Genomic DNA, 23,314 nt, shown 5'->3' on the forward strand with positions numbered 1-23,314 from the left:
CCCAGGGAGGGAACTCCTTATTCCGAAGTTAGAGGTATTAGGTTAAAACTTGCAGGAGTTTGGGGCAAGTGACCTCGTGGAGGTCCTCCGATAGGAACGTTATGAAAGGAGCCCAAAGTTCTGCATATTTCCAGCTCTTCTGATCTTGAATCAGCAAGAGTTGTTCCATGGCAAGGGTCATCCAGAGGCTAAGGAGCCAAGCCATGTGGTCCGGAACCGTGGTAGTACCCCAATGAGCCAATATCTCCTGCCACACTGCGAGCAATGCTAAACCAATCTGCCTGCCTCGTAATGACCGCAATGAGAAAGTGAGTGGGTTAGATAGGCCTAGCAGGGTGTATGTCGGAAAGCGAGGGATCTCCGTTTCAAATGCTGTGTCGATATAATTGAGCACTTGCTCCTAAAATCTCTCTAGCCTCGGGCAGCGGCAAAGAAGATGTGCAAGGGAGCCTGTTAGGCCGCAACCCCGCCAACACTCCTGTGGTTCTTGTCCCATTGGTGTATCCGAGCTGGCGTAAGATACCAATAGGATGAGACCTTGAACGCGGATTCAGTCCCAGCAGTGTTGTATGCCATGTGGTGAGCTCTGTAGTGGATGTTGTCCCATTCCTTGTCTGTAAGGGGCCGTCCCAATTCTGCCTACCATCGTAGTTGACCTTGTGAGCGCTTCCCTGTCGTGTGCGGACCAGGGAGGATATAAAGTTCCGCAATGAGATACTTATCTTTCTTGTTCGCTATCCATTTCTCAAAAGGGGTAATCTTACGAGTGGCATGTGGTAGATAGGCCCCAGAGGTATCCCAGTGTCGGAGCTGTAGATAATAGAACTCGTCGGTTTGGGAAAGTCAAGGACTTGGCGAACCCGATAAAACGGGATGATGCCATGAAGTTCAAATAAGTGGCCCAAGCACTTACAGCCTGCTTCCCTCCATTGCTGGGCAACCGCAGTCTTACATCCCAGAGGGAAATCCGGGTTGTCAACCATCAGTCTCCTCAGGGAGGGGAAGGTTGTAAGGCCTTTCGAGAGCTCCAACGAGTCCCACACCTTCATTGTCACTGCCGTGACCCTCCGCCACTTTTGGGACGCGACAGTTGCGCCACAGAAAGGCATGCCTTCCTATTGCCCCATATGAATTTATTCATGGCAAGCTGCAAGGCTCGCAGAGCTTTAGGTGGCGGTACTAACAGCAGGGTCTGGAACAGGTAGAGTATTTGCGGCAAGATCGTAATTTTTACCGCGGCGATGTGCCCGAACCAAGATAAATTGTGTTTAGTCCACCCGTCCAGCGTCTTCCGAGTTTGGGCCACCAGAGTCTAGTAGTTCAGCTCCAACGTACGTGGGAGCGAGGGGGTCAGGAGGATGCTCAAATAGGACACGGGTCGCTAGACCAGTGCAGAGGAAGAGTCTGCAGTAGGGCCTCCACCTGTGCTTGCGGTAAGGACAAGTTAAGTACCTGGGGCTTGCTAAGATTGACCTTAAAGCCAGAGAGTCGTCCAAAGGTCTCAAGTTCTCTGACCAACGTGGGGAGGGAGGTTAGAGGCTGCCCGAGGGAGAGGATGACGTCATCTGCATAGAGGCTTATCTTGTGAATGTTGCCTCTGAACCGGAGACCCTGTATGCCCGGGTGATTGCGAATTTTCTGCGCAAGGGGTTCCATTTAAAGGGCGAATAACAGTGGCGAGAGTGGACACCCTTGTCTCATGCCCCTGGCGATCTCAAAAGGGGACGAGGACACCCCATTGACTCTAACAAACGCCCGGGGGTCATGGTAGATGCATTGCACCCATTGGAGGAAGCGGGGCCAAACCCGAACTCCGCAAGACGTTGGAAGAAATATTCCCAGGATACTATCAAACCCCTTTTCGGCATCGACGTAGAAGAGCACAGCTCCTACACAGGTGTATAAGGCGCTTGGTATTGTCACCACACTGCTCGGTAGGAATGAATCCCACCTGGTCTGGATCGATGAGACCCTCCATAAAGGGGTTCAATCGATACGCTAGTATGCCCGTGAAGAGTTATGCGTCGATGTTAAGCTGCAAGATCGGGTGGTAGGAACTACAGAGCCCTGGGTCTTGTTTAGGCTTAAGGTTTACGGAAATCGCCGCCTCGGACGTAGAGTTTGTAACCATCCCACTGTCTAGAAAAGAGTGGAACAGCCGTGTCAAGAAGGGAGCTAGTTCATGACAGAATGTTTTATAAAACAGGGCAGGGTAGCCGTCGGGGCCCCGGAGATTTGTCGAGCTTCAGCCGAGAGATAGCAGAGATAACCTCCTCTATCCGAATGGGATCTTCCAGGGGTTCTGCCTGTGCGTTAGGGAGCCGAGTAAAGTTGCTAGACTCCAGGTATTCCCATGCGTCAGGGTACCATGCACATCGGCACTATAGAGAGATTGGTAAAATCGTCAAAATTCCTCTATGATCTGGGAGTCCAGGTGGATCTCCTCGCCTGTAGGCCGTTTTAGGGAGGGAATAGTCACTGCTACTGCCCTGGCATGCAATCTCTGTGTTAACATCCTCCCACATCTGTCACTACCCAAATAAAACATGTGTTGGAGGCGAAGCAAAGCATATTCCACCCTGTCAAGGTCTAGACGTTTAAGAAGCATCTGCTTCTGTTCTAATGACCGCCAAACCCTCAGGAACCCCGTGTGTTTATGTATCGCTTCCAGTTCCGCCATTTCCTTTTCAAGGCCCAGCCAGGCTTCCTTACGTTGGCGAGTGTCAGCGGAGAAAGTGGCTATAAATTCCCCATGTATCACCTCTTTGAGGGTTTCCCAAACGGTAGCCAGAGACGTCTCACCAGTGTCATCATGTTGGAGGTATTCTAATAGCTTGGCACATACACCCTCTACAATGTTAGGGGAGTGTAATGACCTACGCGCAGCCGCCATCTAGCAAGGACGTGCCCAACCCTATCCAGATCTTATGGAAATAGAAATATGTGCATGGTCAGAGAGGGAGCGTGTGGCAATAGAAGCGTCGCTGATCCTGGGGAGAAGCGCATTAGAGACCAAGAACATGTCTAGACGTGCATAGGATTAGTGAGCCACAAAGTAATGGGTGTTTTCTCGCATGTCCGCATGCTTAAGGCGCCAGACATCGTGAAGGCCGCTATCGGCCAGCCATTGCTTACCCCTGAAGAGAGGGCACCCACTTGTGTCTAGCGCTGACCCAATCGGTCACAATGGTTGTCCATGACCAAGTTGAGGTCCCCACCCACCACTATTGCAGAGTCCGGGGAGGCCAGGCCCTCTGCAACATGCCAGCGTAAAAAGGACTCGATCTGCGCTAGATGCATAAATATTGATCAAAGTGAGAAGCGTGGACCACCATTGAATCCGGAGAGCTAGGACCCTGCCCTTGGACCCATAAAAAGTGGACAGTACCTTGCCATCAAATTTTGCCCCCAGAAGGATGGCCACGCCATTCTTTTTCGCTGCTCCAGAAGACCAATATTGACAAGGGAATCGCTGCGTACGCATGTAGGGAGTATGTTTAGCGAGCAGATGGGTCTCCTGAAGCAGTCCGATATCCCCATCGGAACGTTCCAGTAGGGAGAGGATCGCAGTGCGCTTTTCAGGGTGATTCAAGCCCCGAACATTAAGGCTCATAATTTTAAGGTCTCCAGTCATAACGGATGGGGGTTAGCATGCAAGGCGCAGCCAAAGAATGTAAGGAGATGAGCACAAATGTTGGGCTAAAGTGAGTGCGTGTCGATGAGAAGGTGAGGGAAGCGCAGGGCGAAGCACAGGAAAACCCTAAAAGGAACACCAACAATTACAAATAAGAAAAGATAACACAGGAACTGAACCCCATAAAGGAACAATAGACATAAGTCTGTCTGCAAAGAAGACCAAAAGGGGTTGTGCCTTTGGCGGCAAGCCGCAGAACAGAGTACCTGGGAAACCAAGAACTGCAGAGGGGCATTTGCTGATCCGGGAGAAGTGACCGTCCCAGGTGCCCCTCCAGCCTCACTCCATGACATCCATCCATGAGACATTGATTGAGGTGCTCAATGGGAGCACGGACAGTCCGAAGGCTGAGAGAGAGGAGATCACAGCTACCCGATCTTTGCCATCTCCTCCGGGTCTGGTTTCGCAGAGGCTGATGGTTTACCCACAGTTTGCCATCTTGGAAGTCTCAGTGCGGCCCGGTCTCTGGCACCTTCCCTCCGCTCTGTGTCCACAGTGTTGTCCAGCCCCAGCAGATCAAGAGCATCAGCGAGTGAGCGGATCTGTCACAATTTTCCCATGACGCTTGAAGATGATGCGAAAGGGATGGCCCCATGAATATGGAATGCAATTGTCGCGAAGATAGGAGGTGACCACTCTGAATTCTCTCCGGCTGATTAATGTGTACACTGCAAGATCCTGGAAGAGGGCTGGTGAGTAACCTTGAAACTGGATCGGTTGGGCCGCCTGCGCTTTGCGTAGGATTTGTTCCTTGAGCTGTAAGTCATGCACGCGGACGAGTATGTCGGTCGGGGGGGGCCTTCTTCCCCCCGGGCAGGCCCACACGATGCACCCGGTCCATCTGTATTTCTTGCGGGCCGTTGTCTCCCAACACCTGCCGAAAGAGGGACATGACATAGGATCGAAGGTCGTGTCCCTCCGCTTGCCAGGGCACCGCACAAATCCGGATGTTGTTTCTCTGTGAGCGGTTCTCGAAATCCTCCGGTGGGCCTGCAGTTCCAGGTTTCGATCCCGCAGTCAAAGTACTTCCTGCTGCAGCAAGTGGAGGTCTTCTTCCCAGCTTAACTCATGCTCCTCGAGTACAGCCACCCTTTTGCCTACTTCGTCTATGTCCCGCCGGAAATGTTTTAGATCAGCAGAGTTGCCACTTCAGTTCAAGTAAGTCCTCTTTGATGGAGGAGAACAGCTTCATCATGAAGGCAGTCGTAGCCGGGCCGTCTGCCCCTTCCAGTTGATCCGAGTCCCCAGGGTGCTGCATTTGCTGTGTCGGGCCGCTCGACTGTTTTAGCACCAGGTCTTTGAAGGTTTTCTCCCTTTTTGCTCGGGCCGAAGCCATAACGCTGTGCTGAGTCTGAGGAGGTCGCTATAGGAGGTCCGTGAATCTGTAGCACAGTAGTCCCACCGGGCCCAGGAATACAACAGCTCTGGGGTCCTGGCTGGAATAAGTGGATGGGAGCCACGAAGTTCCTGTCCAGCCTAAGTGAGTCAGTGGTACGTGATGAAAATGTGCCCAGGCCTACTAGTTTTCCTCGACCGGGTCCCGCACTGACCAGGCGGCCCTCCCCGCTCCAGAGACCCCAGCACCCACGTTGCAGGATGGCGCGTGGAGAGGCTTAGGTCCGCTTGATCCAGCAGTCGGCTGGGGTGCCCGGTGATATCACAGGCTAAGGAGTAGTTGTCCAAGGGCACACTGGCAGCCCGCGGCCCCCCTCTCTAGCATCAGCTCAGTCCTCCCACATGCAAAGGCCACGGGCCCTCAGTCTTTACCCCTTGTCAGCAGCGGGGGTCTTGGGGGGGGGGGGGGGGATAAACCCTGATAATCAGCTGGGTACCTTCTCCAGTCAAAGCCGGGTTCTCGAAGCAGCCACTGCGTGGCCAGCCCCTGCCTCAGGCAGGGCCGCAAATGACTGGCAGGCCCCACTCACTCAGAAATTCAGATGACCAATGCGGCCCTCGCCAGCAGGTCTGCAGCTGCGTTGGGCGCCAATTCCTGCCCTGGGATGGACAGTCCGCTGAGCCATGTGGAGTGGAGTGGTGCTAACAGGCCCCAAGCCCAGTGGACTCCAGGGCGCGGGCCCTGCCTGTGCAGGGAAGGGGACAAAATGGTGGGCGATCTGTAGGCCTCCAGATGGGCAGCCACTGCGTCCCTGCGCCGGCCCGTAGGCCCTCTAGCCCAAGCTGTGGCAATCTCTCTAGGCAGCTCTCAAACCGGTCACTGGTTCAGGGGCTCGTCTGTGCAGCGCCATCGCAGATCGCTTCAGGGTCCGTCTAGGAGCGTGTCCGTTGCAGCTATTGTTTCAGCGCCGTCACGATCCGGCCAGGCACCGGGAGCAGGGAGTGCCGATGCAGCCGCTGGCAACCTCGTACCACCACCATAGGAAGCGCAATTAAATTCCGGCCCCCGTATTGCTATTTGGGGGCCGGGGATGGGGCAAATACAAGGCTATAAAGCGGTGAGGCCGGAGGGACAGAATCCCACGTCATACCGTGCCGCCATCTTGGCCACGGTCAAAGGCATAGTCTTTTTGGGGAACAGAATTCAGACTTACCTTCCTTCATATTCCCTTCGATCTTTCGATCAGCTGCGGCTCGTTGTCCTTCTGGAGGCTGTGTTCATCTCAGAGACCGCTTTTTCTTTGTTCTGGGTCCTAACTTCGGAACGCTCTTCCATTCAATATTCCTGCTTTAGCTAATGAATCTTCAGTTTAAACGCCTTAAAACATGGCTGTTCCAGTCAGGTTAACAATCTTCTATTTTTTTCACTCTTTACTCTGCTAGCAGCTGTGGGGCGTCTATTATTGATGGGTGTGCACTTTACAATGCCATATTCATTCATTCACTGGCTTTGGTCAACTTTGTTCTGTGAAAAACCTAACTTGGGTCATGCATCTATGTATATGTATATATATATATTCCACTGGACCATATATGAAGTAATAACTGCTTCTTCTGTGAATCCATATTCACATTTTACTTTTCATGCGATTTAGCTCGCAGAACAATCAACTACCTCACTGTAAAAGCGCATCCATGAAGGGTTTATTATACCTGAACTCATACTTTAAGCGGATGGTTGGGTGCACCTGCAACACATCCCTCTAAAAGCTCATACTTTTCATACTTGTACCCAGAGCATAATGCTCCAAAGCCCAAATGGGCCAATTCAGCACTTTAGAAGGCCCAATACATAAATAGAGGCTTGTGTTGGTTAAGTTTTCAATAACATTTATCTAGTGAACCAAGGAACAAATGAATCTTTAGACAGTTACTTAATAAGCCTTACTGGTTTGCTATCCTTGAACAAATTTACCAGTACGCATGATGAATATTTACAAAAACAGTTCATGGAGCATTTCGCTAATCACAAATAGGAAAAGCTGTGGCAAGCTAGAAACTGCAGACTGGTGGCAGCGTTTCAACGAACTAGAGGACAGAAGTGATCATCAAAATGTGTTAAAGTTTTAGGTCCGAGAAAAGTGTGCACCGGTGGGGTAAAGTAAAACAAGTTGAGTGATGTTGTCAAAAGGAACAAGTAGACAAGTAATGGTTGGGAGGGATATAGAGACAAGTGCAAAGGTGCTGAGCGAAATCATTGTGGGCATGGCATGGTGAAGGCCAGGGAGCATCCAGATCAATTATTTGTGCTACTGGTAGGATTGGTGGGGTGCTGCACAATAGTGGTAGGAATGCCCTTGTAAAGAACAAAGCATTAGACAAAGACCGAGCTAATGGACACTACTGTAATTGTACACGGAGCGTTACAGTGCTTCACACTACCAAAGATTTTTTGGAAAGGATCTTGTGAAAAAGGGTTGAATTTTATGATGGAACACCATAGAGGGTTTTAAAGTGGTGATACTGCCATCAATGGCACTGTAGATGATGCAGCTAGTTAGGAAGATAGTGCAGGCTGGCAAATGGAGGCAGTGGAGGTCTTTTAGGGTTAAATGTGATCAAATTTCTTCAGGCCATTGATGATTTGTGCTCCAACAAGGATGACTGAGGTTTATCAGATACAAAAGAAATATCAGTCATGCTAGGGTAGCAACAAGAGTTCCTATTCTTCGATCTTTAGTTGACATATCCAGTTAAGCACCTCTTATCACCCTGCCCCCTCACACCCTTTGTAACACCTTTACGGGCCTATCACTTAAAGTTAGTGTCATTTGAGCTTTAAGTGTTGCAGAAGTGGTAGCGAGTCAGTTTTTTTGTTCTGGATTACATTCTTGTGCATGCGGAGACAGAATATGAAAATAGGGGGCATATAGTTCTGGAAAAACTGGAAAAGAGAAGTCATGGACACGGTCTGATTAAAGCATTTTTCTAAGTTTGTTCAGGTTTGTCCTCAAAGATTTGGACATATGACAGAATAGTATGTATGTATTAGTATTTATATAGCGCAAACCTAGACATGAAAAACAGAGCACTGTACATTACATGAGACTGTGAGACCATCTACATGATCATGTACATCAAGTAGGGATTACATAAATGCATATCACATATACAATTTCCCATTTTTCTTCAGGAACATAGGCACACAAGGTGATTTGCCCAGAATCACAGGATGTTGAGCTAGGTGCTGACGCCGGGATTCAAACTTGGGTCCCCAGGTTCCAAAGTCAGTAACACACTTCAGTAAGCTACCTCTCCACCATGGCAAACTGTCTAGAGAGAAGAATGTTGGAAGTAGCTTCATGTGTGGGTCATACATAAAAGAAGACCCTGTCTTAAACACCTTTGACATTGAGATTCCTTTTTTGTCAACACTGATGCCACAAAACATGGGGTGCAGACTGTTATGCCATATACAACATGGGGTAAAGGTGAGAATGTAATCTCCAAAGCACTGATGCTACATTAGGTTTCGGAGATGATCTAAATTAGACTAGCACTTACCAAAAGCCCTCTAGTACATCTGCTGGATGTCTGGGGATAGATCTTTCCATGCAAGTAATCAACATATGTTTTGCTATGTATGCTAAACAACTGCAGTCTGATTGTTGTGTCAACACTCGGGGAAGGGGATTGTTATGAGGAAAAATATTGAATCATTATCCAAGAGAAGTGGGAAAACAATTTTAAGATATGAAAAGCTAAGGAATGCTGATACAATATGGTACCTACTAACCAACATAGCCATGTCCTGGAATTACAGTATGTGATAAGCGATTAACTCAGAATTGTTAGTTTGTGACTGATGAAGGAAGAGGCCTAGGTTAGTTGACCTTGGTTATGAAGGGGACATGAGATATGGCATCATACAGACGATGACAAAGGACAAGTATTAGTTCCTCAAAGTGGTCTCCGATGTTGAAGCAGCAATTAAAGAGCAATAGTCATGCTTTATGAGTGCTCTGAAAGATACATGTTTAGTCATTGAAACTTTGGGATTTCCCGATAAGCCATACAACAAGCCTGACATATATATACATATATATATATATATATATACACCAAGCTTAATGGCAAAGCTTACCCCTGTGTCGGAGTCCAATTACTGTAGAAGGAGTCGGGAGTTGTTGTCATATACATATATATATATATATATATATATATATATATATATATATATATATATATGTATACACATACATATACAATGTGTCATTCTCAGGAACATGGAGAACGGTGTTGATATGCAACCCTATAGGTGATAAATACCATGCTCATGAAACAGACAACTGACAATAGAAATTAAAAGTACTTACTGGTTGCTGTGTGGGAAATCTAATAAATGAGTCATAGTAACAAATGAATGATTTAGCGTCTTCAGTGGAGTGATCCTTTTATCAGCATCTATTGTCAACATTTTCTTTAACAAATCAATATACTCTCGTCTATCCGCCTTCTCTGCCAACATATCAGTTCCTTCCAAGTCTGTGGACATATTCACCTTTGCGAGAGGAAAAGAGAAGAGATGAGAATGCCAGTGGAAATATAAAAATGCTTGCCTGATCGAGGATTTCTGGTTTTGATACTCTAAACCAGGTTTTACAATAAACTATCTCCTGCAATAAAAAAGTAGGTTAAAAATTCTAAAGTATAAATTCAATTTTATCAAATACAACAAATGAAACAGGCACTACTATTATCAATGTACCGATAAATACAGAAGCTGAAACACAAGATAATTAGGACATATAGAAAGATGTGTACTGTGACCCCCTGAAGCCTCAAAGACCCATCCAAATCATAGGCTGAAACTAGCCAGCAGCCTAATATTTCAGATCTGCAATAGGGTAACCAAAGATGTCTTGGTTTAAAACAAAAGAAGCCTAGTACGCGACATTGTGTGATGTTCCTATATTCTTGACAAAACACAGATGAGTAGATTAAGCACACAATTATAACTCTCGTGTTTTGCATTCTTGTGCAGTTGTAGCACAGTACCTCAAATACAATTTTTCATACAGGGACAATTTTAGCATATTAAATTATAAATATGGTCAAAATGACTGCGTATCCTAACAAAGAACTGCTCCCGATACCTATTTTCTCCACGTTGGATCTCAGAGGGTCCTACCATCTTCAGATCTAGGAGGACAAGTCTTGAATACTCCTTCAACCTTAAACTGCAGGCTCGCTCATATGCGCTCCTTGACCTCCAAAGGATGCAACTGAAGCGTCACATGGACTAAGGACCAAAATGCCAAAAACGGTTCTCTCTTCCTCACATTCTAATGTCCCAATCTAACAGTGAGCTTTTCCCTATTACAATTAATTCCCCTATTTCAATCCCCCCCCCCCCGACACTTTGACCATCAACTCTTTTGAGCTATTCTTCAACTACTCTTCATGGGGTCTCATACGTTATCAGTAGAATACATCTTAATACCCAACTTATAGATATGGATAAATGTGAACAGAATATCTGCGCTAAAATATTCCAAATTTAACATTAGAAGAGAACATTTTATGCTGAATAGTAGAACATATTTATGTAAAAACTCAAACTTACTGGAGTAGAACAGTGAACTGATAATATGATGCACTAAACAAAAGTCTTGGAAATGTTTTGTACCTGTACCTACACTCTCTCCCACCCATGCACAACTTTCGCATCCTGACGTTCAACTGCCTTTGCCCTTAGCTGCTGGCTTTAGCAGCAGGCATTATTACGTCACAACTCAAATGTTATAACTTGCAGCGGATGGGCAGCCACATTTTTTTCTTATTACAGGTGACTAGGAACATCACAACTCAGCAGCAATAAGGAAGGACATTAACAACAAACTTTTATTAAGGGATTACAGGTTCCCATTTTTTTAAAGAACGTAACGAACAAGTTACTTATTTTCGGTAACGACATATCTGTAAGAAACATAATAGTTATAGATTCCTTACCTTAGAATTACCCCAGGCGTCAGACTGGATCCGAAGAATTTTTCTGTAGCAGTACCCCTGCCTGTCGGTAGGTGGACCCGGTAGACTTCGCATCCATCATCGGCGTTGTGGTTGCCGGGATGACGTTGTGGTGTCTACTTAGATGCCAACCCTGTGCGCAGACGTCCGTTCTGACAAGCCTTTCCACGGCAGAAGCGCAGAGCCATGCAAGACACTGACCACTGGTGCACAAAACTAGTGCCCTGAAAGGGAGTCCCTTACACTAGTAGTCAGTTCACAGAACGGAGAGGATGGGTGGGGCAGTAAAGAATCTATAATTAATATACGTCTCTTACAAATATATCGTTACCAAAGTTAAGTAACTTGTTCATCTGAAAGAGACAATTAGTAATAGATTCCTTACCTTAGAATAGATACCCCAGCAATGCCAACCCCGGAGATGGGTCTGCGAACCAAGTTCATACCAGAAAGTCCTGGAGAACAGAAAGGGCAACATAGCAGTCTCTCTGGACGTGGCTATCTAGGCAATAATGTTTGGTGAAACGTGTGCAAGGATGCCCACGTGGCTGCCCGGCAGATGCTAATAAGCGGGACTCCTCGTCTCAAAGCAGTAGTGGATGCAGTCGCCCTGGTAGAATGGGCACGCAGTCCTACAGGAGGTTACTTTTTTTGCCAAAGAATAGCAGATTTTGATGCATAGGACAACAAATCGAGAGATGGTACGTTTGTAAATGGCCCGACCTTTCTTGCCGACTACATAAGTCACAAAGAGTTCATCAGCCACCCGGAAATTAAGGGCAGCGCATGTCTTTTGTCCAGACGGTGGAGTCTCTCCTCCTCTTTGGAAGGGTGCAGAGGCGGGAAGAAGGTGGGATATGTTATAGTCTGACCTATGTGAAAAGAGTTAACCACTTTGGGCAGAAAGGAGGGCCTAGTGCGAAGGACCACTTTGTCTGGATGAACTGCTAGAAAAGGAGGTTTAGAGGAAAGAGCCTGAAGCTCACTCACCCTGTGAGCAGAATGTGAAGGCAAGCAGGAAGCAGTCTTCAAGGTCAGACAACAAAGAGTACAATTATGTAGTGGCTCAAAGGGAGCACACAAAGTAAGTAAGAACAAGATTCAAGTCCAACTGGGGCCTTACGAAAGGAGGATACAGGTGAGTAATGCCTTTTAGAAATCTATTTACGTTTGGAGACTTGAAAAGAGAAGGCTGATCAGGAAGGCGCAGAAACGGCGAGATGGCCAAAAGGTAGCCTTTAGGAGTGCCCAGAGAAGAGCCCTGCTGGGCCAAAGATACAATTAAGAGGAGAACCTCTGGAAGAGGGGCAGAAAGGGGATCCACATCCTTTGCTGTGTACCATGCATCAAATGTATTCCATCTACAGGCGTGTACTGTTTTAGTGGAGGAACGCCTGGCTGCCAAGATGACATTACAGACTTCGGGAGGAAGGTCAAAAGCTATCAACTGTCGCCGCTCAATCTCCACGCAAGGAGGTGGAGGCTGGACAGGTTCGGTTGGAGGTCAGTCCCCTGCTGCTTTAACAGAAGATCCTCCAGAAGAGGCAGTCTGATCAGAGGATCGGTGGCCATGCTCAAGAGATCGTGGTACCAAACTCTTTATGCCCAGTCTGGAGACACAATAATGACTCTGGCCCGGTCGCGCTTGATCTTCTTTAGTACTCTGGGCAGAAGTGATACAGGCGGAAAGGCGTACAAGAGGCTGCAATTCCACTTGCAACGAAAAGCGGTGCCAAGCGAGTGCCACATTACAGACTCCATTGCGCAGAATTGCTGACATGGCGCGTTCTCTATGGTGGTGAACAGATCTAACCAAGGCTTTCCCCACTGCCAAAAGAGACCTTGCACCACCTCAAAGTGAAGACGCCATTCGGGATCCATCATGCACCGGTGGCTGAGTTTGTCCGCCCCACCGTTCAGGGAACCTGCCAGGTGTTGAATCACCAGATATATGGCCTGATGTTCCAGCCATGACCAAAGGCAAAGAGCCCCTTGACATAGGGTCCACGACCCACCACGCCCTGTTTGTTGCAGTACCACATGCCGGTGGTGTTGTCTGTGAACATCTGCACTACTCTTCCTTTGACAGAAGGACGTAATGCCGTCAGTGCAAGATGGTTTGCCCGGAGCTCCAAAAGGTTGATAAGGAGAAAGGACTCCGCCGGAGACCAGAGACCCCTGATCTCCACCTCTCCCAAGTGGGCGCCCCATCCCAGGAGTGACACATGCGTCATTACTGTGAGCTCTGGTTGGGGAAGGGAGAGGGATCTACTGCTGACCCAATCCTGGTTCATGAGCCACCACTGCAACTGACGTACAGTCCCCTCCGAGATGTGGATGACATCGGAAAGATTGCCCTGATGCTGAGCCCACCGGAACTTCAGGTCCCACTGCAGATACCACTTGGCATGATCCACCAGCAGGATGCAGGAGGCCATGAGGCCCAGCAGCCTCAAGGTCATTCTCACTGAAATCCGGAATAGAGGCTGAAACATGGGAATCATAGCCTGAATATCCCGCACTCGCTGCTTGGGAGGATAAGCCCGAAACTGCGCTGTATGCAGAACTGTTCCGATGAAAAGGAGCTTCTGAGAGGGAGTTAGGTGTGACTTTGGCACGTTGATAGTGAACCTCAGCGAGTGAAGAGGTTCCCCGTAGTCTGGAGGCTGCTGATGACTGCTTGGGGCGAGCCTGCCTTTAACAACAGTCGTCGAGATAGGGGAAGCCTGGGACCCCTGATCTGCACAGCTGAGCTGCGACCACCACCATCACTTTTGTGACCACCTGAGGGGCGCTGGTAAGGCCAAAGGGGAGCACAGTAAACTGAAAATGCTTGTGGCCTACTGTGAACTGTAGGTAATGCATGTGAGCAGGCAGGACGGGAATATGAACGTAGGTATCCTTCCAAGTCAAAGTTACCATCCATCCTTCGGGGTTGAGGGCAGACAGGACCTGAGCCCAAGTGGGCATCTTGAACTTCTCCTTCCGGAGGAAGCGGTTTAGAGCCCTGAAGTCTAAGATAGGACGCAGGCCTCTGTTCTTCTTGGGTACCAGAAAGTAGTGGGAGTAGCAACCATGAGCTACTTCTGGCACAGGGACGCTTTCGATAGCTCCCTTGGCCAAGAGAGCTGAAACTTCCTGGAGTAGAAGGGCCAAGTGATCCTCTGACATGCAATGGAAGAATGGTGGCATGTAGGGAGGGGTAGTCTTGAGGTGGAGGGAATAGCCCCTTCAGACTATCTGCAAAACCAAACAGACATGATGTTTTGGCAGTGGGGGAGGTGATGGCGGATCCTGCAGCCCACTGGTGGCACTGGAAGGCTGCTGTAGGTGGGACGGGGGGTATGGGTGGACTGGCCAGTCCGCTGGCCCCCCAGACCCAATTTGCTGGGTCCCACGTCCGCAGTTACGCAGAGGCTGGGTAGCTTGCGCAGCCCTGTGGCAAGACTGGGTGGAACGTGGTGAGGCATCCCTTCCGTAGCCACGAAAGCTGCGAAAAGCGGACTGCTTGGGGCAAGAGTTTGCCGCGAGGCCCAAGGATCTGGCCATGGCCCTAGACTCCTTGAATTGCTAAAGAGCGGAGTCCGCCTTGTCGCCGAACATGCGACGGGCATGTCCAAATGAGTCGATTGGACATCCCCAGAGAAACCAGACGTCCTCAACCAGGTGCAGCGCCTTAAGGCTACTGACGTGGAAACCGTCTCTGTGGTATCCAGCCCACACCGAATGGCGAACTTAGCTGCGTAGCGACCCTCTGCCACTGCATCGGTGAGAACGGCCTGGGCCTCCTCCAGGGACTGTGGCAGCACTGGCGCAACCATATTCCAACTTGTATGGGAATAAAGGCCCAAGAGGCATGCAGTGTTCACTGATCACAGTGCTAAGCTGGCAGAAGAAAACATCTTCTTCCCAAGGTGGTCCAGCTTCTTGGATTCCCTATCTGGGGGAGCAATAGGGAAGGCGCCCTTAAAAAACGAGGCTTGGACCACCAAGCTCTTGGGGTGGGGTGTTTGGAGAGGAAAAGTGGGTTGCCCGGGGCCTGGCGGTGGAGTCGGTCAATCATCCTGTCCACAGGGGCCCCTGTGCTGGCCTTGGAGCAAGTGCCCAGAAGGATGTCCGTGAGGGTTTCACTAAAAGGCAGCAGGGGCTCCGAAGAGGCCACTGCTAGTTGAAGTACCACTCTCAGGAGGTTAGTCCTGTGTCACCATAGGAAGCTCAAGGACCAAGGCCTCAGCCGCCCTACGCATCACCACTGTGTACGAAGCCCCCTCCTCCGTAGCCACTCAGGGCGATAGGGAACACCAGGGATGAACAGCGGTACAAAAGTACCCTTCGGCGCCGGTATCATCGTCGAGCTACGTCGGTTCGTAACCGGGTCCAAGTCAGGGGTGAGGCTGGGGTCGACGCCGGTTGGGTGCACGACCGGTGTTGGGGGCATTGTCACTGGAATCAGCGCCGGGGAAGGTAACGTGAGACCGACCTGCACCAATCCGGATCCAGGCCTGGATCCTCGGGGACCATCTGGGGCCAGGATCTAATCCGCTTGCATCGAAGGCCCAGGGCCCCCAGCTGAGTCCATGGGGCCCAAAGGCGCAACTGTGGAGGCTTGAAGCTAGGCAGGGGATGCTCCTGGAAAAGGAGGGAAGCTCGGAGCTATCCCAGAAGAAGGATCCGACGACGGTGCTGGAGAGCGACAATGCTCCAGGTCCTGCATCACATCAGCCGACGGACGGGGAGAAGGCGAAGAGTGACAATGCTTCTTCGCTTTCTTCTTGTGCTTCGACTTACCCGAGGAGTGCGAAGACTTCAATGACGAGTGGAGGTGGAGGTGGCGGCTCCGCGACCGGTCCAGAGACCTTCCTCTCTACCAGAACCTCGAATGATGTGGAGCGGACTGCCATGCCTCCAAGAGCTTTCGCGACTGCTCCCGCAAAGACTTCAAATTCATGGCCCAGCAGTCTGAGCACGACTTCGGGTCGTGGTCGCGCTCCAGGCACCAGAGACACACGAGGTGCGGATCTGTGACGGGCATCAACTTGTGACAGGAGTCACAAGGCTTGTAGCCGGTCCAACGATCGGACATCCCTCATGCTACCAGGAGTCAAAGACTCAAAAAAGACATTGTCAAAAGTCGAAAAAGGTTTATTCAAAAAATGACTATTGGGCACGCTGTCTCTGGAACTGCGCTGGCTGGCACGGAAAAAGAAAGAACTGACTTCAGCGTGCAGGGGCTGCGTCTAACTAGACACTTCAACATCATCCCGGCAACAACGACGCTGATGACCGTTGCCACCTACCCATGCGTAGGGGTACTGCTACACAAAAATCTCTGGATCCAGTCTGACGTCTGGGGGTAATTCTCAGGTAAAGAATCTATAAATTAATTGTCTCTTTCAGATGCTTAACTAAAAGTTGTTCTGAATAAGATTTCTTATGCAGGTTCATGAGAATCAGCAACATCGTTGATTATGATTTGAATCTGATTACCTGTTCTAATTTGGGAAAATTGTGCTTTTTCTAAAACTGGAAGGAGGCATGTTGTTCCTCTACAAATGCACCGTTTCCTATTGGCTTATAGTGCTAAACAAATTAGCTTGTGATAACAATGAAGTACTAGCATATTATATTAAGCATTGCAGGTTGTTGTAGGATATTACAGAACTTTAGCAGTTACGTTCCCTGGTGCTCAAACTAGGTATGACTGAGTGAGGGCGATGTACTGCAGACTTTACCTACATTTGTCCTACCATAACGAGTCAAGCACTGACCTTTTACCTAGTTAGGTGCTGAATAAATATTGAGTGGTTTTTACCGAAATCTAGCCATATTTATTATGCATGAGAATTCTCAGTATCACAGCAGGATTCCCATCTTCTGCATAATAACTATGTATAAGGGTCACCACTATAGTTATCCTTGGCCGACATGCCCATAGCACACATCTAGGTAGAAACCCTGAGGGTACATCTTTTGGATATACAAGCACCACATTTTCGCTGGACAAACAAGAGGAGAAAGACTTCAATGCTGACGCGAGATGCTGTGGTCCCTGCACGCAGACAATCCAGTACGCAGTGGTCTGATATCCCTTGCCGGGTGTCCATCTCGAGACCAAGTTGGGGTCCTTCGCTCTCCCACATCAGGTAATGGGGATGGCTCGATCCTAAGGGGGTTCTTGGCTAAACACAAATACATACATGCTAGGTACACTAAGGTACATCTAGTTTGGGTTTGCATCGTAGGGGTAAGCATTATTACTGTCATGTATTCATATGGCTGCATATATTCATGGTTTTAGCACAATTGTTGAATTCTACCTTTTCTTTACTCTGCTGGTGCTCATAACCATATATATCCGTTTCGGTTTCATGGTTGTTGCAGCACACGTATTTTATACTATAATGATGCTGGCCCAAATGCTTATTGAAAACGTCCCCACCGGTTATTCTATATACCTCTCTAAGACAAAGGCAGCACGAGTGACTGTGCAGAAAGCACATACTGTTTTCACAATCCCTGAGGGGTCAGCGTTGTCATGTTCTATAGTTGCCAGATGCTATTCGCTCCTTGGTAAGAGGAACTCATATTGGCACTGTGAGCTAGCTGGTCTATAGACTATATATCCTTTGGGGGTGTCTGGAATCAGTCTGGACACCAATCCCTTAGTTGATGTTGTCTAAACATGCAGATCCTATATAGATTCATAGGAACTACAAGATAGAACGATTATTGCCAGTGGCGGCTCCCCCGTGAGGGCGTTGCCCCCCTGCTTTCTCGCTATGCGAGAAGGCAGAAACATAAATGATAACTACCATTTTATGTTTCTGCCTTCTCGTGCGGCGAGAAAGCAGAAGTTCCTGTTTGGGGGTGGGCGGTCCTGCTCGAGGGCAGGGGGGAGTGGCTTGCCCACTGTTGTGCATACTTACTGTTTGGGCAGCCTGAGGCCGCCCAAACAGTATGAACAACAGTGGGCAAGCCACTCCCCCCTGCCCTCGAGTAACACCGCCTACTCTCCCTGTTCTCTATGTATGCTGCAGCATCCATAGAGAAAATGACCCGGGTGGGGCGCGGCCTCACCAATCACAACGCTACCACTGCAGCGTTGTGATTGGTGGACGGGAGGGAGGTAAGCTGCCTTTCCTGGCTGATGACGATGCAGCCAGGAATTCAATTTGGAAAAAGCAGGACAGCGGGAGGACCCATCCAGAATAGTGGTCCAATATGTTAGCAGGTGTGAGCAATCCAACAGAATGTGTTTTGTGCCTGGCCCCGGGGTATTACATCTGGCGCAGGTGTCAGAGGTGCCGGGGAAAAATGTGTGCAAATTATTTTAGGGATAGTATGCCCAGTTAAGTATGTAATATTGAATGAGTTTTAGGGGGGACCTGCGATATACCCTCCACCCTGAACAGCAAAAAGTGTTCAAAAGTACTATGTACCAAACAATGTGACCAGTAAAAGGGACAGAAGAAAGATATCATGAAATATACCAGAGACAATGTATGCAATCCATAGTCTGCGGTGTATAACGGATGAAGTGCTTCATGCAAGAAAGAACAGTAATAGTAGGGCCCAGTGAATTCCTAAAACACCAGCATGGCCACGGTTAAGTGAAAAATCCATTCACGCAAAGGCCAGGGTAGGGTGTAGCATGTAATAGGATCATTAGCTGCATACATGCTTGCCCGCCCCGCCACTTTCAAATTTCACCAGCCGCCACGGATTATTGCTAATATTTACATATTTGTGATTGTGACTAGGTTTCTTTTAAAGTAATGGTGGCCATAAACCAACCTCTTTAACTAACCTCTTCATAACAAAATAAAATTATCTTGCAATGTAATCTTGAAGTTTTCTGGTAACTGAATAATGGAGAAAGATTCATTACACTGGCTCTATATTCAATGCTTTCTTTACCTTACTGGTTGAGAACAGACTATCCTATGATTTTCTGGAATTTCAAATTGTATGCACCAACCTTGGGCTAAGATAAGCAACACCTACTTGTCGGAGGCAATAAGATAAGCAACACCTACTTGTCGGAGGCAATATTTTTCAAGGGTGTGCAGGACAAAGACGCTGAGGTCAAGGGGGTATGGTGATTAGGGGTAAAGGAGACAGTGTCTTTGATTTCAAGAGTGGTGTTATTATTGGAATGTTGAAAAGAGACGTCGGAGTATTACATTGTGTAAAATGTTCACAAATTAATCTTAACCAAGCATAACATTATAAATAGTTTCTAATTCGATTCTACTCAAATGCAAAGAAGGAAAATGCTACTTACCCAGTATGCATCTGTTCTTGGCATATAGAGCTCTAGAGTCATATGCTTTTGCATTGATCGCCATCTAGATTTGGGTCCGGATGTTTGCACTTTGTTTTTCTTTGAATAAGTCTTTCCAGTCACGAGGTAGGTGACTCCGCCTTTCGGTGTTAGTGCGCATGAAATATTGTTTTGCTGCACAGGGTGATAATGAAGTAAGTAAGAGTAGTAAGGGGCCCATCTGAATTCTGCTTGGTGACCTGGGGATCCTTTTCGTGCACTCGCTGCCGCGCTGACAGTGAAAGGATGCCCGTCTGAATTGAATTAAAATCCTGGTGGGACTCGTGGTCCCAGGGTGCACCGTACTGCTTTTGCTGCCTAATTGACGACAGCTGCTGGGGGAGGCGCTACCATCGCACATAAAGTGCCGCCTTCCCCCACGCAGCACGGGGAGAAGCCCGGGGGGGGGGTACCAAAAGAACAAATTACATCAGGGATTGGGAAAGTGAGAAAGGCGGGGGTAGGAGGAAGTGTTATGGGCACATTGGATAATTTTATAACCAGAGCTACTACTGCCTTAGAGCATGAAATTGCACTAACGGAGAGACGTCTTTCATTAGAACCACTCTATCCTAGACGATCTTCAATTGGGGCAATAGCGACAGCAGCTACGCCAGAGCAGGCAAGGGCAACCTCTGGTGATGATAACACGAGACATAGCACTGATTGCCATCTTTTAGAAAAGACAAATGTATCCATTACACACGTCAGCAGTCCCGGCGAGGTGTCAAACTAATCTAGCGAGCTGGGTTTGGTTAATGTATCTACTGATACCATATCACATTCTCTGACCAGATCGAAGACAAAGTATTTCCAACTCTAAAACCACAACTGCAAAAGCGATACCAGTTACGGTATTAAATGCAAAAAAGAAACAGGGAGGGAGGTCGCAGAAAATAAAAGGCGCGAATACTAATAATAACCAAAAAATAAATAACAGTATTTCGACACAGACCTCAATTCTACCTGACCCTATACCATCTATGATTCCTAATCTAACATCAAAAACTGTCCCAATAGATCAGACACACCTTAGCATGCCCCCACTTCATTTTGCAGAAGACTTTATGGGTACAATGGAACATCTGCTCAAATCATTAATGTTGCCCCTCTTGGAGAGGATAAAAATGATAGGTGATAGATTATCAAAGCTCGAAGAAACATCTCTGGCTAATAACGAATTAGTGAGGAAATATGCAGAGCTGATTTCTACACCCAGCTCGAGTAATTTACTGGTGGACTCTGTAAAATTAACTGCCCCACTGACTAACCCTATTGTGGATAAACCATTGACGCAACCACCGAAGGGAACTAATCAGGACATCATACTTGTAGAAAATAGGATCTTAAGCACACTAAGAGGGGAGATACAAGGGACAGGGAATGGAGGGCTGGCTAAGAAACTAAGTTACATTGGGCACCACAGGAATGACGAGGGTGCAGGTAGGGGAACACAAGATATTGTCAAACCTAAGAACACACTCCCACGCATTGATTTACCACCAGAGTCTTTTCCATACACCGTCGTGTTGATGGGAGTCCACGAGCTGGTTGAGGGTAAACTAGAAAATTATCCTGAATTGAAGAACAAAGTAACCTTCTGGCTAAATAAATTTAGACCTGTCCAGACTTTTATGCATGGCGAAATTCTGCATGTTCGCAGAATAAGCTGGGTGGGTCATAAAATGAAGGATAAACAAGGAGATTGTGTTACAGTCAATTTCAGGGACAGACGGGTGGTTAGACACATTTGTGGTTGGAGACAGCAAAGAGCTGGGAGTGGGATTCAAACTGTAGATTTGAGGTATTTTTCTCCACCATCGCCATTAGCCCCATTAAATACTTACTCCCTGGGTATGCAGGGAGGAGCTAGTAGGGAAGTATATGACAATCACTATAATATTCCCACCGCTAACCAATTTGATATCCTATATGGCTATGAGGGTCTTGAAGGAGTGGATTGACTGGGGATCTCAAGCTCTATTAATCGAGAATCTAAATTAGCGAGTGGAACACTAGAGTTTGATATAATATCTGAAAGAGAAACTAGTTTAGTAACTCCAGCTTTTGTAGGAGATGGGACATCTGACCTCGATAGGGCGGCTACAACAGAGGACAGTGCGATAGGTATGAATACCTCAAATGAATAATATCCCAAAGCTTTCGACAATTCGAGTACTATTAAGCACCCTTACAGTAGATTAAATAAGCGGAGCTGGTCAATTATGTTCTAGAACATTTTAGGCTTAAAATCCAAGTTGTCTGATCTAAATTGGCTGAATTTGATAAAGGAGTATGATTTATTCAGCCTGCAAGAAACCTGGGCCAAGGAGGCGTACCATCTGTGTGGTTTTAAAACGTTTTTTTCCCTGCTATAGGTTCAGCCTCTGGCAGAGCAAAAGGAGGTTTATGCACTTATGTATCGAACCTTTTTAAATGTGCTAAAATAGAGTTTTCAATCAACAATGGTTATTATCACATGGTTCGGATACACATTAACCAGAAGCAGTGCCTGTTGATTGTACATTTTTGTAATAATGCCTCGGTGGATGTTTTGGAAGATGTGTTAAGAGGATTGTGTGCGGATTTTAAACATATGACTGGAGGGAAAAGTAAGCAAGTTTTTGCTGTCTGGGGAGGGGACTTCAATTGCTTATTATGTAAAAGAGGGGAACAGGGGGGTATTTTCTTGGATAAAGAGACAAGCTTATCACACTTCGACCATTCTGTATGTGGGAACTTGCTAAATGAAATTATGTTTTCATGTGACAAGGCTTGCCAACTTGAGGTCCCTTTTTGTCCCACATTTAATGGGAGAGGTGCATTTTCAACAATTGATTTTATTTTGACATCGGCCAGATATAGCAATCAGGTTGTAAATTTTAAAACGTTAGATACCGCATTAAGTGATCATTTCCCCCTTACCATTGAAATCTCTAATGCCGATTATATACATGACAAAGGCAGCTTAACAAGAGAAATTGTAGAAGATATCGCTTTGAAGCGGCAAAACGATTATGCCTTGAAATGGACCAAAGTGGTCCCGGAAAACTTTCTCCAAAATTTAATTAAGCAATGCGCACTCAGTTTTGATGTGTGTCTTGATGTTAACACTTCTGATTCAGTAGTTATTAATAATTTTTTTAATGTCACCTCACAGATTAAAGCTAATTTATGGGTCGGTAAGAAAAACACGAAGGAGGATGTAGCCAGCTGGTTTGACACAGCTTGTACTAAGGCTTACTCCAACCTCAAACATGCCTTAAACGATCCGGTACGTGATCAGCATTTAGTAACAGAACGGCGAAGGGCCTATAAAAACGCACAGAAACAAAGAAAGGATACCCTGAAAAGAGAGGCTTGGGAATCCTTGTGTGAGGCGTCTTTGAGCAGAGACATGGTTGCTTTTTGGAAGGCAGTTAATGCACCCTTCTTTGAAAATAAAGTAAAGGCCAGAATTGAGATAGCAATTACTGGCAGTGAATGGGTAAAGCATTATGAAAATGTATATAGTGAGGGGATGACGCTGGATCAGATCCAACCAGTAGATGTGGTGGGCGAGGCAACCCTAAACAGTAACAAAATAGATCTGCGTATTACTTTGAATGAAGTCGTCGCTGGCATAAAAGCCAGCCTTGGAGGGAAGGTCCCTGGTCCAGATGGGGTACCAGTCGATCTGTATAAACATATTATGGATTTATGGGGCCCAATCCTTACGAAACATTTTAATGCATCTTGTTCGAGAGGATTATTGCCCTCCTGGTACGAGTCTATCATAATACCTATTTTTAAAAAGGGAGACAGAGCGAGTTGTACTTGTTATCGCCCTATATCACTCTTAGACTCTACCATAAAGATTTTTGGACGTGTAATCCTGAACAGATTACAGGATTAGGCTGAAGAGCACTCCATAATAAGCGACCTTCAATATG

General features: G+C 47.4%; 1 protein-coding gene across 15 annotated transcripts in view; it reads right to left on the reverse strand.

Moving 5' to 3' along the window:
* The window catches only part of HIPK1 (homeodomain interacting protein kinase 1), a 700,213-nt gene that overhangs the window by 262,454 nt on the left and 414,445 nt on the right, over positions 1 to 23,314 (reverse strand). For all 15 annotated transcript variants that reach the window (XM_078644414.1, XM_078644417.1, XM_078644415.1 and 12 more), the window contains one exon: positions 9,406 to 9,590. In XM_078644414.1, the coding sequence (XP_078500540.1) occupies positions 9,406 to 9,590 (185 nt within the window). The remainder of the gene's footprint in view (positions 1 to 9,405; positions 9,591 to 23,314) is intronic.

This window comes from Lissotriton helveticus, chromosome 5_1 (assembly GCF_964261635.1).
Source record: "Lissotriton helveticus chromosome 5_1, aLisHel1.1, whole genome shotgun sequence".
In the NCBI taxonomy this organism is placed as follows: Eukaryota; Metazoa; Chordata; class Amphibia; order Caudata; family Salamandridae; genus Lissotriton; species Lissotriton helveticus.